The sequence below is a fragment of the Talaromyces proteolyticus genome (genome assembly GCF_021365285.1).
Source record: "Talaromyces proteolyticus strain PMI_201 chromosome Unknown BGW36scaffold_1, whole genome shotgun sequence".
In the NCBI taxonomy this organism is placed as follows: domain Eukaryota; kingdom Fungi; phylum Ascomycota; class Eurotiomycetes; order Eurotiales; family Trichocomaceae; genus Talaromyces; species Talaromyces proteolyticus.
This window is the reverse complement of record NW_025764277.1, coordinates 1,899,265-1,914,968: the sequence shown is the minus strand read 5'-3', so window position 1 is coordinate 1,914,968 and position 15,704 is coordinate 1,899,265. Positions and strand designations below refer to the sequence as shown.

Genomic DNA, 15,704 nt, shown 5'->3' with positions numbered 1-15,704 from the left:
CAAGCCTTATCCGAGGGCCGCTAGTCTAGGATAGGAATAGGCGTGCGGGGATACGCTAACTGCGATAGGAAGTATGGACACTCGCTGGTGCCTCAGGCAGAAATACTCTTGCCTCGTGGTCGACTTTGTCTCCGCGATTCGACTTGCTGGTAACATAATGATCTCATGATCTGCCATTGTGCCTGACTTTTATCTACAGCACTGACTATGTTGTTGGAATTCAGACCTTGGCTGACACATTATACCCCGTGATGCTTTGACAAGCGTTGACCTCTGGTGACAATGCTGGAATTCATGGACTACATCCAGCTCGCCTTTGCCGAGGCGACGCGATGGAATCGCGACAACTCGTATTCTTCTTTGACTGCCACGGCAGAGTGTATGTCCCTCACCCTGATATGCTCTGATTGTACGTTCTGATATTATCAATTAGCACTGCTTGACTTCCACGTCCCCGAACGACTACAAGTTCATTTGTCCTCGCTGTCCACGCCTCATTTCGCAACTTCATATACTCTCGGCACGGTTGGCTTGATTGACGGATCGGTGTCGTACCTCTTTAGTACGGTACCGCTGAACAACACGGCATCTGAGAGCGGTATTATTCCATTACGCAAACTTGTTCATGGATACAGGCAGATAGAAGCCCCTATCCCGCCAATACGGAATTGGGGGTGGGATGCGATCCCCTCACACCAGCATATTTCCAATATCAACAGTACAGAGAATGACGATTTAGTACGAAAAGCAACGCTACTTCATGCGACTCTTCATCTACCTCCGCCTTCGACCTTAACCGCGCTCTTCTTGCGACGTATCTCTCCAACTACACAGCTCACGGCAGCTTTGGTATCAACCCAGGGAACCCCTTTGGCCAAATCGGCCCCGCAGGCAGCACTCCTGACTCAGATTTCACACGATACAGGAAGATTTAGCAATGAGTACTTGTTTAGCACAGACAATGCGCTTTTCGGTTGGCGAGGGCTCTGGAACATCGGCCTTGATGATACGCCAGGGCGACAAGCAACCGATAAGGTTTCGTTGCTTTCTGCTGGCGCCGAGGCGTATTATTCCCCCATTTCATCTTTAGTAGGGCTGTCTACTGGCTTGAAATTCACCACCCTTCCTGCAGCAGCCACAACTTATATGCCATCGTCATCTTCATCAGGGAGTGGAAATGGCAGTCCAATATCGAGTTTCCCATATACATTAACCCTAACTCTTACACCGCTTACTGGCGCTTTATCTACAACATATTCTGTTCGCGCCTCGCCAAATCTCGCTTTTAGTTCCCGATTCGGCTTCAACGTCTACAGCTGGGAAAGCGAAATGGTAGCTGGATGTGAAATATGGCGCAAAAGCCGTCGAGCACCTGAAGACGATGGTCTAGAGTGGGCACGACGAAAGATGGCCATTGCCAGCCCAACCCCGACATACACGACCTTACCCACTTCTAAAGCAGAAGGAGAGGAAGAGGAAGGAGACTCTGTTGTAAAGATTCGCGTTGACCAGTCCTGGAATGTGAGGGTTCTATGGGAAGGGCGGGTCAAATCTCTCCTTGTAACGGCTGGCGTTTCGCTGGGACCAGGGAGTTTCTCGTCTCTTTCTTCTGTTCCCCCTTCACCAACGACTGCACCAGGAGCTGTGGGTGTAACTCAATCGAGCCAAAGTGCCGGTGGAGGGGCGTCATCGAGCCCAATGCCGTCGTATTGGCGGGGGGTAGGAGTCTCAGTCTTGTACTCATCTTGAGAGATTCAAACTTGATGAGAACATACCTGTATGATTAAATCCGTTGTACATACAATATATATACCCTTTTGAAGGTATTGAGAATATTTTGCACATGATTATTTTCCCTTTTTTTTTTAATAATTTTCTGATTATCTACCCATCATTAGTCTCATCTATCGTTTTTACATCGTATTTACTTTTGTGAACCCCCGAAACGGTCCCCCTAATGAGTTCTAGACGTAACCATCCTATCTACCTCAAACTTTTGTTTATAGGCGGGCATTGATGATATCGACGACTGCACTGGCATTAGCATACGGTTGAATTTCGGACATAAAGTAAAACTTACAGGCTGGTTTCAAGCTAGCACCTCCAACAAGGAACCCGTCAATATCCTTCTCCTTAGCCAGATCCTTGCAGTTCCCATCGCTGACACTGCCTCCATACAGGATGCGTGTCTCATCGGCGACCTTGGCGGAGATGGTCTCGCCGAGCCATTTGCGGATGGCAGCGTGAACTTCCTGTGCTTGAGTGGTAGTAGCGACCTTGCCGGTGCCAATAGCCCTATTCTTCACTTAGTTCTGCTGTCCATTTTCCATTTCTTTGAGGACGAAAGGGGAAATACCAGATAGGCTCATAAGCAATGACAATCTTGGACCATTGTTCCTCGCTCACAAGCTTCGCGACGGCATTGAGTTGTCTTGTGACGACCTCGATGGTCTTGGTCGCTTCACGCTCCTGTAACCCGATCCAATTAGTCTGTTGTTGGCGTTTTGCATTGGTGAGTTGCCGCATACCTCGAGACTCTCGCCGATGCAGAGAATGACGCTCAAGCCACCATCGATGGCAGCCTTGGTCTTGCGGGCGACGAACTACACCAGAAAATACCATCAGTATTTTTCATATTCACATTAAGAGACAAGGGAAAAAAAAAGCGACATACGTCATCGTCCTCACGCAGCAACACCCTTCGCTCACTATGTCCAACAATAGCCCAATCAATCTTAGCATCCTTGAGCTGCTCAACGCTCAACTCGCCGGTGAAAGCACCATTGGGCTTGTCGTAGACGTTTTGCGCCGCAACACCAACCGAGGGATCGGCAAGTTCGCGGACAAGCGCAAGGTACAGGGCCGGCGGCGCAACGACGACTTCGGTGTTGGGGTCGCGCTTTGAGTTATTGAGGTTGGAGACGATGGACTTGATGGTGGAGGTGACTCCGTTCCTGGGGGCATTTAACTGTCAGTATTTAGATAATACTTGTCGTATCGTTTGTTCCCGGGTCGATCGCTGCGGATTCAAGTTTGGAGGAGGGGTTGCGGGGCAACAAGACACTCACATCTTGAAGTTTCCTCCGACGAAGAATTGGCGAGGCATTTTGGCTGCTGGGTTGTGTAGATGGTTTCCAAAGGGAATTCAAGGGAGATGTAGAAATAAGAATGGGGTTGAGGGGTAGGAATACAGTTGTGATAGCAGTTGCAGTAGTAATAATAGAAATATCTTTCACCGAGACTCCATCCGAGCCTGAGGCGGCTGCCGCGGCCGTCCCGAAAGCGGACACCCTCTGGCCTTTCCATCCGGCCTTACATCATATCAACATTGAATACATATTGGGCTTCTTGGCCATTTTTCCACGCTGACCTCATTTCTCTAGATACGTACCCGATTGATTGGGAGTACTCGCAATACTCAGAGTCGCACACTCCTAGCGTCTGATGGGCAATTGACATAGCCGGGCATTCTCGGTAACCCGGTGTCCTCAGCAGCGAGTCTATGTCCTAGTCTGATTGATTTGATGGTGATCATTGATCTGCGTGCCACGGTTAACCGAACACTTGACGTCCGGGTCCGACGACATACAGGGATGTTGTATATCGGCATCAGCACCGTTGGCAGAGGTTAAAGCCATCTTTATCCGTTGGTTCGACCTTTATATTGCATTTTCCTGTGAGTTTACATTTGAATGAACTCTTTAAGACTTCTTTACGTCAGCAAATATCAATCTATGTGTGCATGGACCGTGGGAACACGGGGGTTTCCGGGGCTGTCTCGGCAATCCCCATATATTGGCCCGCAGTGTGAACAGTACAACAAAGCTAGACCGAAGAAATATAAAGGATGGGGCTATGAAGACGTCTTATCTACACGGAATTATTATTTAGTAAAGCACCAGAGTAAGTGCTATCCACATGAGTCACTTGGGAAATATGGATGGGATCGACAGATAAATCCATTGATATATTGAAATGTACTATGATATAGAAAATTTATATAGGATAGTTTCTTACTGTAAAGAATCTCGACTGGCTCCTTTATGCATACAAATCAACTAGATTTGAAAGGATGGCCCATGCAGTTATAATTGAACATGACTAGCCATAACCCTAGCCCTAATTATGCGACAATACGTACATCTAGCTACAGATGAAGAATGAGGAGAGGAAACAAAGGGCCGATATACAATCTGGCTTTAGCCCCCTTAAATCAGTGCTACAGCTCTATACCTCGATCTATATACCTCTTAGCTTGAATCATTGTTCAGATCAGAGGTGAGAAATTTGTCTTTTAAGATTTTCCTTATAATTAAAAATGCCGGAATTTACTAATGATATTCAATTTGTGTCCTACTGCGACTAAATATATTTCAACAGTAACCTTTCATCTCTGCAACTATACATTGCTGCTGTATGTACGGTACCATAAAATGAAGAAGTACAAAAAAGTACCAAGCGTCGTACAACACTATTCTAACCTCAATGTCTAGTAATCTATCGATGCAGAACGAAATATTGCCTATTGCTACCGGGTAAACCTCAACCAACCCCTCGAATGACAAGAGAATCACTCAATTCAAGTCGGCTATATTCTCGGCCCCCCTAATAGAAAGCTATTCGAACTCTAAGTTCGGCGACGGAAGGTAAGAAGGCAGTCATCCTAAAAGTTAATGTTAGCATTAAGACGACAAGTAAGCAAGCGCAATCCACATCTGTACCTTTGGAAATATCGTAGCGAAAACCTTTATATCTTCTGACTCCGGCGTAGTATGGTGCTCCCAGTCCAACGCCAGGCTGGCTTTCCCGATCATGGCCATTAGATTCATCTGGGCATAGGTCTGTCCTAAACAATGATGCGGTCCAGTTCCAAATACTAGAAAGTTCTTCGGATGCTGTTCAGCTGTCCCGGTGATCCACCGATCCGGATCGAATGAATCGGGATTCGGGTAGACTTCGGGGTCATGAGTAGCTGGCCATACAGACGGTAGAACCATCGATCCCTTTCTAACCGTGTAGTTCTCGGTAATTGGGAAGTCCTTCTTCGCCATGTACGGGACCAGTATCACTGGTGGGCGGTAGCGCAGGGTCTCTCGCACTACTGCGCGCGTATATGGTAGTCTCTCGAACAGGTCCATGGTTAACCGCGCATCACGATCGCCGTTACGGGCCTGTAGATTCTCTTCGCGGAGCCTGTTTAATATTTCAGGACGGTCAGCCATAAGCTGAAAGAGCCAGGTAGTGGCAGCACTGTTAGCGTCTTGCGATGCAAATAGGAGGGTAAAGACGGTTTGTGCAATCTCGTAATTGGTAAATTCACGCAGCAACTGAACCGGCTTCTCACATGGAATCCCTGCGGCCATGTTCTTCCAGTATGTTGCCGAGTCTTGTTGGGCTTTCACCCAGGCATCCATAATACAGGTGATCTCACCACCACTGGCCACGTGTAATTTGCTTTTGGCAGCACATTGGGTAAATTCTCGAAGGATAAGGTCGGCTGCCATTTTGCCGTACCAGCTTTTTGTGAATGGAAGGATAATGGGGAAGTTGACCAGTTCAAGAGCAGCAGTGATAAGGTAGTAGTCGTGGGCGATCTTGTCCAGCGCACTATCGGAGATGTAATGCCCGACAAATGTGCGACAGGATACAGTGCACATGAGCTTGCGAAATTCAGGCATCCAAGGAAGTGGCTTATACTTGTTGGCTGCCGACCGTGTGACGAAACGCTCGATATACTCATCAAACACCTCTTCTTGACGCGGGAGATAGCTAGCCAGGGCAGAGCGTGTAAAGAGGAGATTCAAGCCTTTGCGAAACTCAACATGGTCTTTCCCATCTAAAAATACCCAATTGTCCTTTCCTAGAAGCTTATGTGCAGAGTCGACGACACAGGGCTTCACGAACATAGGAGAGTTGAAGATCCTGGACGACATCTCGCGCGTCGAAGCGATGACGACAAACCTATATCAAGCAATTAGCCACCTCTTCCCTTTTCCCTGTGATAGCTCAAGGATGGCTTACTTGTGGAAAATGGACACGCAACTCAGCTCGCCGCTCCTCCACTTGGCCATATAAGCGTCGAATTTTGGGTCCATGGACTCCAGAAATGGCCCCATGAATGGGATTTTCCATGATGGACCAGCGATTGAACCCTTCAACATGATGTATTTTACTAGATATGAGAGTACCAAAGGATCAGGTATTTGCCTGATGTTAAGTAGTACATATACAAAACTTACACTGGTCATATACAACAGCTACGACAAGAACTGTCAACAGGATCTTCCAAATTGAGGCATCGTTGCCTATCGATCCGATGATTCCAGAAGGATGGAATATTTGGAAAGTGGGTAATATACTGTTAGAAGAAAAATCCATAGCCCGGCTTGGAGGGGGAGGGGGGTTCAAATGTGGGAGACAAAGTATCTCTGGTTTGTAGTATGGAACTTGAAATAAAATTTTGGCGGTACCTGGGTATATATTTGGCATTTTTTAGGAGAAATATCGTGTGGAGCAAGGAGTGATGAGATACTATGCAAGATACTACGCAGCGAGGTGCCCATGCTTCAGCACCTCCCTCTTTCCGGTCAATGCTACCTCCTTGAGTACGAGATGGTTGACTGGTTACCGAATATATTTCCGATTTGTTTCAGGCGAGATGATCCCCTGGTCAATGGGGGTATCATACGGTCTCGTATCTAGCCAGTGATAGACCAAGTGCAATTACCAGTTAGTTACTAGTTACTGCTATCCGTTAGAAGAACCTTATTGTTGTTCAGCCTTTCGTGCCCTATATACTCATGCAGGCAGTCCAACTCATATTCGAGTGTGCAACCCATCAATCCGTACAGGTCTGTCGTAATTTCTACACTGTATTATGTCCTCCTATTGTGTCATGATTGGTATTGCTGGATTCTTTTCGTAAACACCAGTATCATGGTGACGAGGAGATATTTCCTTTGATCTGCTGACAGGTGCTGGCGTCTGAGATGTACTGGTCGTAAGAAACAGGTATCCCCTTGACTGTAAACTGGTAAGGATTAGCGTCATATTCTAATGATACTGTTACCGTCCATAAAGCTCGAAGAATACAGTACAAATACTGAATACACTGAGCGGGGCGTGCGCTGCGGCTTGACAGGAAAAGCCGCGCTAAAGTGCACTAAATCTTACAAATTTACAGCGAAGGGTATGGGGTTTATTCTGGTTATGGTAAATCGCTCAGATTCGTTTGCTCAACGCCGTAGCTTTCGAACTATACCACTATTTTGTATGTTATGCACGAGGGGTTTCTGTCATTGTTCGTCGTTCGCTTCCACTTCGAGATGAGATCGACGCTCGACCCATATGTGCAAATGAACTGATCCAAGCGCTCCCCGGTTTTGCTCCATTGTCTTATCAAAAACAATGTGGGCACGTAGTTATTGTATTAGGGACAATTTCAGCCCCCTTATTCTAATTGTAGTAGTATATATGATAGGCCGCTGCGATATGAATACACGATGATCCATTAGCCACGCTGATTCCGCGAGACCGCTTCATTTACCCGATCATCATTTCGGAAGTATGTGACGAGACTCAAGTTCGGGGCTGAATCCTCTTAAACCCCGATATTGGAATAGAATGAATCCGATGCTGGGGGTCAAAGGGGCATACTTCCGGATTTGTAATCGCTCTCTTTTTCATTACAGCCTACATCGACTCTGGTTGGTATCCGGAGTTGGACAGCCAGGCACGGAGATAGATGTCGTTGTGGTAGCAGAATAATCGGTGAATGATGTTAATGAAACTGCAACTCACTGTTGGTCCGTATTTATATTGTTTACTCACAAATATCTCCTAATATACTACCTCCACCATTCCGTGTTTGCGGTGTTAGACATGGTGTCCTCCCCTCCCCCCAGTAGCAAATAGTAAAGAAACACACTTGTCATACATTACGGGGGGGTTCACTAGGCTTTTTCTTTAGGAAGGCTATTACAGCTGCTGTATTTTGGTTTTGCGTGGCCCACGGAAAAATAGTCATCTGCCGACTACTCTTAGGATGGTATATATATCTGATTCTATTCCATCTCGTGTGTAAACTTCACTCAAATACCCTGGCATGGCGTCATAGACTCTTGAGTTCTTCTTTCATCCTTTCTTGACCACCACACCCACAACGACAGAGAAATGGTGGGCCACCCCAAAATTGTTTGCTTCCAATGTCTACTGCTTGCCTTGTCTGCTATTGTTGCGGTTTCTGCCGCCTCTCCTCCCCTGGTTGATCCACAACCGGAGCCTGTATACGTTCCCGAGCCGGATCGAAGAGGTACCCTGAAGTTATTTTGGAACTGCTTCTCCACGTTCATTTTGTGCGTGTGGACAGCCGTCCATCCTGATGTACTCCCCGTCAAGGGCCACAGGTCTATCAATTTTTACAAGTTCTTCATGATGACCTGGGCTGTGGTGATCCCGGAACTAGTGGTGTGTATGGCGGTCGAGCAGCTGCGGCGAGCCATGAAGATTCGGGACCTCTGGGAGCAATCCTTCGAGCATGAAAATGAGAAAAAATACTGGCTTGGACTGACCGGGGCATTCTTTGTGGTGATGGGAGGTTATGTCGTGGAGACCGAAAGCTACAATCACCATGTGAACAAGGCTCATCCCATTTTACCATCGAGAAGTTTTTCACGTCATCTCCGGCGGTCGAAGCCCATAGCCGAACAGTTCGACTACGCGCCTCTTGTGACAACAGTCGGACCCCTGGGTTTCGAACGCCTGTTGGAAAGTGGAAAAATTCAAAGACTGATCCGGGAGGGAACACTACAAAAGCACCATTTTGACCACACTGTCATTGGGGATAAAGGAAACGCGAATACCATCAGTAAGCTCCTTGTTACAGTGCAAATCTTCTGGATGATCATTCAGTCCATTGGTCGTAAAATATCCGGACTCCCGGTCACTCTCCTAGAGGTCCATGTGCTTATCCAGATCATATATTCGATCGTCGCCTACTGCTGTTGGTGGGCTAAGCCACTGGATATCAACCGGCCCATTCCACTACCGCTCGACACTGATGACCTGATGGGACATGATCTCACCCAGCCGACAACAGACCATGAGCGCGACCTCCCCTTTTGTACAGAATACTACGAACACAGTGAGTGGCTCTATATGTTTTTTCGCGCGGCGTACAGTGTCCTTAAATACCTTCGACGGCCAATTGAGTTCTGGGCCTCCATCCTAGCCATTGTCAACGGTGCTCTCCACCTCCTCGTCTGGAAAGCCTACTTCCCTACCCCGGCAGAACGCATCATCTGGCGCATCTCCGGTGTTGGGCTCGGCGCTTTCCCCATGATTGTTTATTTCATCATGTCCTGGAATGAAGAGTTTGATAATTTTTTCATCAAAATGTGGTACTACATGAGATTTGAGAAAAGATCGTGGATCGGGATGATGTTCCGAAGCAGTTCGATGATGTGGGAGCTCTATCGCGAGAGCGTATATGATAAGTCGTCGAACCGGAAGGTTCCCATCTGGCTTCGCTATTTCCTTCTGGGCATCTGCACTTTCTCAATGATCTTGTATGTGACCTGCATTCTCTTCCTGACAATTGAGGCGTTTATCAGTATGAGGAGGTTGCCGTCGGGGGCTTATTTACAGCCATCGTGGACTAGCATATTTCCTCATATTTAAGGGAGTGATGGAGAAGGGATCCGAAATGAGGTTCGTAACCATGTAGAGAAAAGCATCTATGAGATTTTCGACGAAGACTTGCAGTTCTTTGGACTTGTCACGGGCAGGCTGTGCTATATAATATGAGCGGCGAAAACCATCTTCTTTATCCAATGCCTTCGAATCTGGTTCCCACCCTTTTTCCTGCATATCATTATATCTTAATGATACCCGGTATTCTTGCTTCTCTTCTGCATTCATCGCTGTTATTCCTGTTATTGCTTTATTTTCTTAATATTTCCCACGCAGCTTTCTTTCTCGTCGTAGATTCCGAGAACTCATGGCGGCGGGGAGAGATCGACAGTTGTGACCAAACCATAGAGAGGCTGTTTACGTTTTCTTAGGGTTGACGCTAAGCACGGGATCGCGCTTCGCCCCACCGGTAACTTACGGTAATGCGTGATACTTCCCAACGGGGTTAGTTGGCATGTTCCACAAGGATTTAATGCGTATTTCATAGAGCTGCAGGGATCCAGTATGGTATGTTAGTGGTAAAGGCCCATATTTCCCAACATGGTTAGGTGGTGGCTGCCGTAACGTTGGGGGTGTAAAGCTATTATTGCATCTTGGTCATTCACTACTCCTGAATAGGGGTAGTGTCTATCAAATCGCGAGGCTCAAACCATTAGTATCACGAACCCCACTTTATATCTGGAAAATAAATGCCTACACTCTCACTCAGCAATGCTACACTTGGCATATGGTCATCCGGCCCCAGCCGCAGTCAAGGATAGAACAACCTTATGCTCTGTAACAAAACATGCCTGGTATTCCTCGCAGCACGGGGTGCCAGAAATGCATACAAAGGAGAGTCAAGGTAACCTAGACCTCACCCCTAGAGAGAGCAATTCGGGCGCTGACACACCCCGGTCCTCTAGTGTGATGAGGCAAGACCTGCTTGCCTCGAATGTGTGAGACGAAACATGACTTGCCCAGGCTATCCGCAAAGATTCCCCTTCTACAACGTGCATACGTGGAACAGCCAAGAATCACACCGCGGAAACAGGAGTGTGAGAACATATCGTCCAGAGGGGTCAGATATCGAATCTACAATTATGGACACTCGAGTGATGCCAAATCTTGCAACACAGTCGACTCTCATTCCAGAGCTGGATAGCTTTTCTCGATGTGTCGAGTGCAATTTTTCGGGCCTGCGGGCCTGCTACGCACCATTGGTAGATCTGGGTTGGGTCCAATTTACCCTTCATCCGGCGCGTCCTCCTACATTTCTCCAGTTGGCCGTACGCGCCCTAGCCACTCTACATCTCGGTCAGGAGGAGAACCAGTTGCTTGTCACCAAGAGTAGATATACGTATAACGACGCTTTGACCTCTCTGAGAAGGGCAGTAGAATGTCTCCCAGTGTCAGATCAAATCTTCGCAGCAGGGATCCTGCTTAGTATCTATGAAATGAAAAACGGGCTATTTCAAGCCTCCTGGGTTTCTCCTACGAACTCCATTGCCAAGATCATGCAGTCTCCCAACACCCCTGCCGCAACGTATACTTTAGGGTTTAGACGAACTCTGTTTCTCACATTTAGGCCATTTCTCATTCGGGCAGCCCTCTCTCTTGGTCAGGCATGCTTCCTGGAAAGAAAAGAATGGATATCAGTAGTTCAGTCCATAATATGGTCTGAAAATCCTAACGGCCGTGGAAGCGTCTTCAGGGAGGCAAATGAAAATGCGTTCATCGAGGTCGTGAAAGTTCCCGGTCTGGCCGCCCGGACATACTCATTGTATCCCGCGTCGGAAGACATAGGGCTGATCGACGAGACAATTCGCTGCCGAAATAGACTGAAGGATATTGAGAGCGAGATCAGGGATATTCTGACGGTGCTATTTGGTTCAAAACTTGATACTCATACTACGAAACGTTATCTAGGGAATATTCCGTCTCAGTCTGCGAAAAATATCGTCCAGGGCGCCCTTGATGGGATACAATCCACCCTCACCCTTTTGGAAAATCTACTACAGCATCAGTTGGCTCATCAACTTGCAAGACAGCCATACACAGGCATTGCCCCTAGCACGAGGACTTTTATAAACCCCACATATAGCACACTCAAAGAGTTTTATCTTGAATTGAAGGCGACCTATGATGTGCTACCGGATGTTGGGTGGTTAGATGTCTGCTCACTGTCTATGGGAGTGGTACCGACCCGGGATGTATTAGTCTTCCCATGGCAGTATCACCATTTGGTGGAACAAATGATATGATGATTAGTGGCAATGCACAGATGGAGTATCCTTGTCGCTGTGCCACTTTTAATGTTTATTTTGCAAACTCAGGGAAATTGATGTGCAGCGAGCATATCAAGTAGCTACACGCAGAATAACATCTATTAGGAATGCGTGCCACACAATATTATTTTCTTATTCACTTAGTTGTATATCTTATTAACAAACTAACTACAAGAGAATAGGGGTTAGAGACTCTGCGCGGTAGTAAGGAATGGTAGCGTCCATATGGCATTACCGCTCCTTCAAATCCCCTTCAATATCAGTTGCAAACCACTCATTTTGATTTTGGATAGTTGAAGAAACAAAAGTGAAATCAGCAAAAGATTGAAAGAGAACTCTATACCTGCTATTTCTGTGAAGAAGAATGAGCTGAGCATTCTTCTTTATAGACCTTTATATGCTCTATCTTGTACGGCCTTGAAGCGCAACAAAACTCAGACCCATCTCATGAGGATAAGAAGGGACTGCGAGTTGAGATGCTGACGATGCGGACTCTGTTCACGTAATAGGCCCGCTCCATTCTTTTTTTTATACTAGTATACGATCAATTGGGCCCTGATTGCTGCCTCTGTCGAGATACCACTGAATTATTTTCATATTAATCTGTTAGTGATATCCGTTGTTACCTTTATGACCATTATTTCCTTGGTTATAATCCCGACTTTCGCTATTGAGATATCATTAAGAGCTGGGCAGATACTTGGTAGTCTTCTTAACGGTATCTTCTAAGTTATTTAATATTTTATAACTTCTGTATCTGGTCCTTCTATTTAAATGTCCTTCCATTTCTAAATTAATTCAGAAAATGCACCATGAAACGGTGTTAAAAAATATAATTTTGCATGTCTAGCATTAAAAATCGAGAGAGGTCGAGAGGGTGGAAATGAAATTGATAAGAACAATCACTAATAAAGAAGGCATATAAAATAAATATTTGATTTAGTATCAAGATTAAAGATATTGACTGAGTTATGAGATTGTGTGCTAATAATTGCTCATGATATAGGAATTTGGTCTATATTATAATATATCTAGTATTTCATTCTATTCACTTCATATTAAAACTAATTTTTATAGAATTCATATTATTTTATTTCAAGTGGGAGTGAAATACAAGCATCGGATCTGGGAACTTGAGTATTGTACCACGGAGAGCAGATTTGCTCCTAATTCTCTTTTCTTTCTTCTCATGATTAATATTCTCGCACATAGAAACTAAGTGTATTCGTGATTGCCCACAAATCACCGCCAGCCATTCAGCCCAGTCAGCCCGCCCAGGTAGGCGGTTCCCTGTTGTACTGCGTCTCAAAGCCAACAGAAACAATTCATCCTCAGGATTTGTAGATTGAATCACTTATTAATATCGAATGTAGTAGCTTCTTCATGATAAACTACCATATCCCAACGAATTTGAAATAATATACAGCTATTGATAACTACTTCCATCCTGTTGATGTGGCCGGGGCCTTGACCAAAAAAGTAACCACATACTTCATTAGTTAAGCGTCCCATTCACTGCGCTTTGTTTAGGGTGGATAAAGTTACTTGATGTTTTCCGATCAGGGGTAGGATGGTACACTCATTGGTTACTTCACCCAAGTCGCTACTACTAGCAGAGTCGACTTGCAGGCGTATAACTAAAGTGCCCTGCTGGCTTATTCTATACTAGTTGAGGCATTTGGGGTATCATTGTAGCTCATGTGTAGGGTTTCCCCTGCCATCCGGGTACTGGGGCAACTCTGCAGTCTCTGCTTGCCAGGGTTGCTGGTTGACAGCAACAGGAGCAGGGGTGTCTTCTTTCACCTCAGTAAGCGTCTGTCCTTCTCGCGAACGTCTCCGTAACCCAAATAGCACCAGCCCAGCGATTGCCAGTGCCCCTAGAGCAGATCCTATGGCAATGCCCGCGACGGCTCCTCCGGACAGTCCTGAAGTTGAGGCCGAGGCTGTAGGCACAGGGGATACGGTGATGGTGGTAGTCGCCGTTGGAGGTAACGATGCAGCCGTCGTGCTAGTGGATTTGGATTCGGTGATGTTGAATTGAACACTTGTTAACGAGGGCGAAGTAGACCCGGTTTCAAATACTTGCAAGATGAATGCTGTTGAATTTGTTGAATTGAAGTTTTCATAGGAAACAACCCAGTCAAATGATTGCTCAGACGTCCCGACTACAAGAACCTCAGCATCAGTCACCAAGCTAACAAGTTTCCCCAGTATCGTATCAACGTACTTAAGATCCGGTATGGATCGACACTCCCATTTTGTTGCCACATCAGCAAGTCGGTTTCGTTCAGCGACGTTGTCCACTGGAGGTGAAGCAGTTGTCCAACAACGTACTGAATATTATTAACGCTAGACCCACTGGAACTGTCAGGAGGAGTCGAAAACTGGCACGTCACTTGCTGACATAATGTGAGGATGCAGCATATCGATAGATATCGCAGGCGTAACATGATGAAATCTTTCTAGAGCCAAAATATTCGGAAAGAGGCCCTGAGACTCTAAATGGGATAACAGGATTGGGAAAGTAGGAGGTTAGTGCCGGAAGAAACAATATGATTTATTTGGGGCTGCAATATATAACTCCTCATACCGGCTGGCGTACGGCAGGAGGGTCGCTAGTGGTTTTGCTAATTTTATTAATCGGTAATTGAATGGCGGTGGCTGTTTATTGAACTACCGATATAAAGGGACACTCCGCCCCACGGACTTAACCAAGCCGGCTCGTCCTTTAGCTCCTGGTCAGGCGTATACATATGGATGACACGAATTCAAAGTCCGCATATCATCTATCAATCTAGCATATTCGAGCCGTTTTTTACGTTGAAGAAGTATCTTATTCACGGCCCGAGAAGCCATTTTATAAGAAACATACTGACTCATAACATATATATTGAAGCTTTTAGGCACTGATCCTCCTAATAAGAAATAAGGGAACCAACAATTCTTGTTGGATGAACTAAATTTAATATTTAATCTCAAAACCTAACCTGTCTTCATATTAAGCTTTCCCCCCTAATATCTTTATAATATTAATTAAAAAGAGTAATAAATGCAATAAATCTGACCTATTCTAAATAAGATCATTATGCATATGCCTGTCCAACATTATATTCTATAGATGCATGATTGGCGGGCCTGTAATGAGACGTACACCCTAGGGGCGCTCACAGGGGCTTAGACGCGTGTTGGCCGTGGAATCGAGCATTAGCCCCATTAACTGTAGCGCTGCCTTTGCCCTTAGCGCCAATGTTGCGATAACCTGACACGCAATGCCTTGAGAAGCTCTTTCGATTGTAGTTTCGGTGTACATTACCGGATTTAGCGGATGCAAATAAGTCAGGTTCCCTCAGCTGAAGGGTGACGGTCGGCCACTAGGCTGTACCTGAGTCAGTTAAAATGGACGGGCCTTTGATTGCACAAATAAATGCATGTGCTTACCAGGTAGGATCTTGTTAACCATGAGCTATCGGTTATAAAAAAAAATATGAGTGAAGCTTGCCACTAGTGACATGGCATCTTTGAAGAATGCTCGATTCATCCTCACTGCGCTGGGACAAGGGAGAACGTTGCCCTTAGCCTTGTCAGTGTGGAGACATCAATGATCACCGTTCAAGAAACTATGGATCCAAGGCTGAAAATAGAGCATCGCGCCCACAATATGGCAGCTGAAGGTATTTCGTCTTCTGTTTTGGGCTTTAGCTGCGTCAAGAGCTAAACACTACAGGCGCCACTGCAGAACCGGGGGGA

At 46.1% G+C, this 15,704-nt stretch overlaps 5 protein-coding genes across 5 annotated transcripts; 2 read left to right on the top strand and 3 right to left on the bottom strand.

Moving 5' to 3' along the window:
* Positions 1-282: 282 nt before the first annotated feature.
* BGW36DRAFT_285640 (uncharacterized protein) lies at positions 283-1,749 on the top strand (the record flags this gene model as incomplete). The annotated part of the gene is made up of 2 exons (XM_046210338.1): positions 283-379; positions 434-1,749. The coding sequence occupies 2 exons, from the start codon at positions 283-285 to the stop codon at positions 1,747-1,749; spliced, it is 1,413 nt and encodes a 470-aa protein (XP_046077961.1).
* An 85-nt stretch (positions 1,750-1,834) lies between these two features.
* Positions 1,835-3,230, bottom strand: BGW36DRAFT_12006 (triosephosphate isomerase). The gene is made up of 6 exons (XM_046209279.1): positions 3,069-3,230; positions 2,675-2,954; positions 2,529-2,603; positions 2,357-2,469; positions 2,081-2,295; positions 1,835-2,029 (listed from the first exon to the last, which is right to left on the bottom strand). The coding sequence occupies exons 1-6, from the start codon at positions 3,104-3,106 to the stop codon at positions 2,001-2,003; spliced, it is 750 nt and encodes a 249-aa protein (XP_046077960.1). The 5' UTR covers positions 3,107-3,230; the 3' UTR covers positions 1,835-2,000.
* A 1,397-nt stretch (positions 3,231-4,627) lies between these two features.
* On the bottom strand, positions 4,628-6,378 carry BGW36DRAFT_285700 (cytochrome P450 61; the record flags this gene model as incomplete). The annotated part of the gene is made up of 4 exons (XM_046210346.1): positions 4,628-4,663; positions 4,722-5,961; positions 6,022-6,172; positions 6,240-6,378. The coding sequence occupies 4 exons, from the start codon at positions 6,376-6,378 to the stop codon at positions 4,628-4,630; spliced, it is 1,566 nt and encodes a 521-aa protein (XP_046077959.1).
* Positions 6,379-7,992: 1,614 nt separating this feature from the next.
* BGW36DRAFT_310877 (uncharacterized protein) lies at positions 7,993-11,021 on the top strand (the record flags this gene model as incomplete). Its single annotated transcript, XM_046212463.1, has 3 exons — positions 7,993-9,566; positions 10,207-10,467; positions 10,634-11,021. Coding segments are annotated over exons 1-3 (2,043 nt in total), but the record flags the coding sequence as incomplete, so codon positions are not given.
* Positions 11,022-13,643: 2,622 nt separating this feature from the next.
* BGW36DRAFT_353744 (uncharacterized protein) lies at positions 13,644-14,407 on the bottom strand (the record flags this gene model as incomplete). The annotated part of the gene is made up of 2 exons (XM_046213463.1): positions 13,644-14,122; positions 14,185-14,407. 2 exons carry the CDS (start codon positions 14,405-14,407, stop codon positions 13,644-13,646), a joined length of 702 nt encoding a protein of 233 aa, XP_046077957.1.
* Between the last annotated feature and the right edge of the window lie 1,297 nt (positions 14,408-15,704).

Excerpts from the sequence above, each read along its gene's own strand:
- BGW36DRAFT_12006 (XM_046209279.1), bottom strand. The coding sequence starts at position 3,106 with ATGCCTCGCCAATTCTTCGTCGGAGGAAACTTCAAGAT. Across the intron at positions 2,470-2,528 it reads GCATCGGCGAGAGTCTCGAG|GAGCGTGAAGCGACCAAGAC; the intron begins GTATGCGGCAAC and ends ATCGGGTTACAG. Across the intron at positions 2,296-2,356 it reads ATTGCTTATGAGCCTATCTG|GGCTATTGGCACCGGCAAGG; the intron begins GTATTTCCCCTT and ends AGTGAAGAATAG.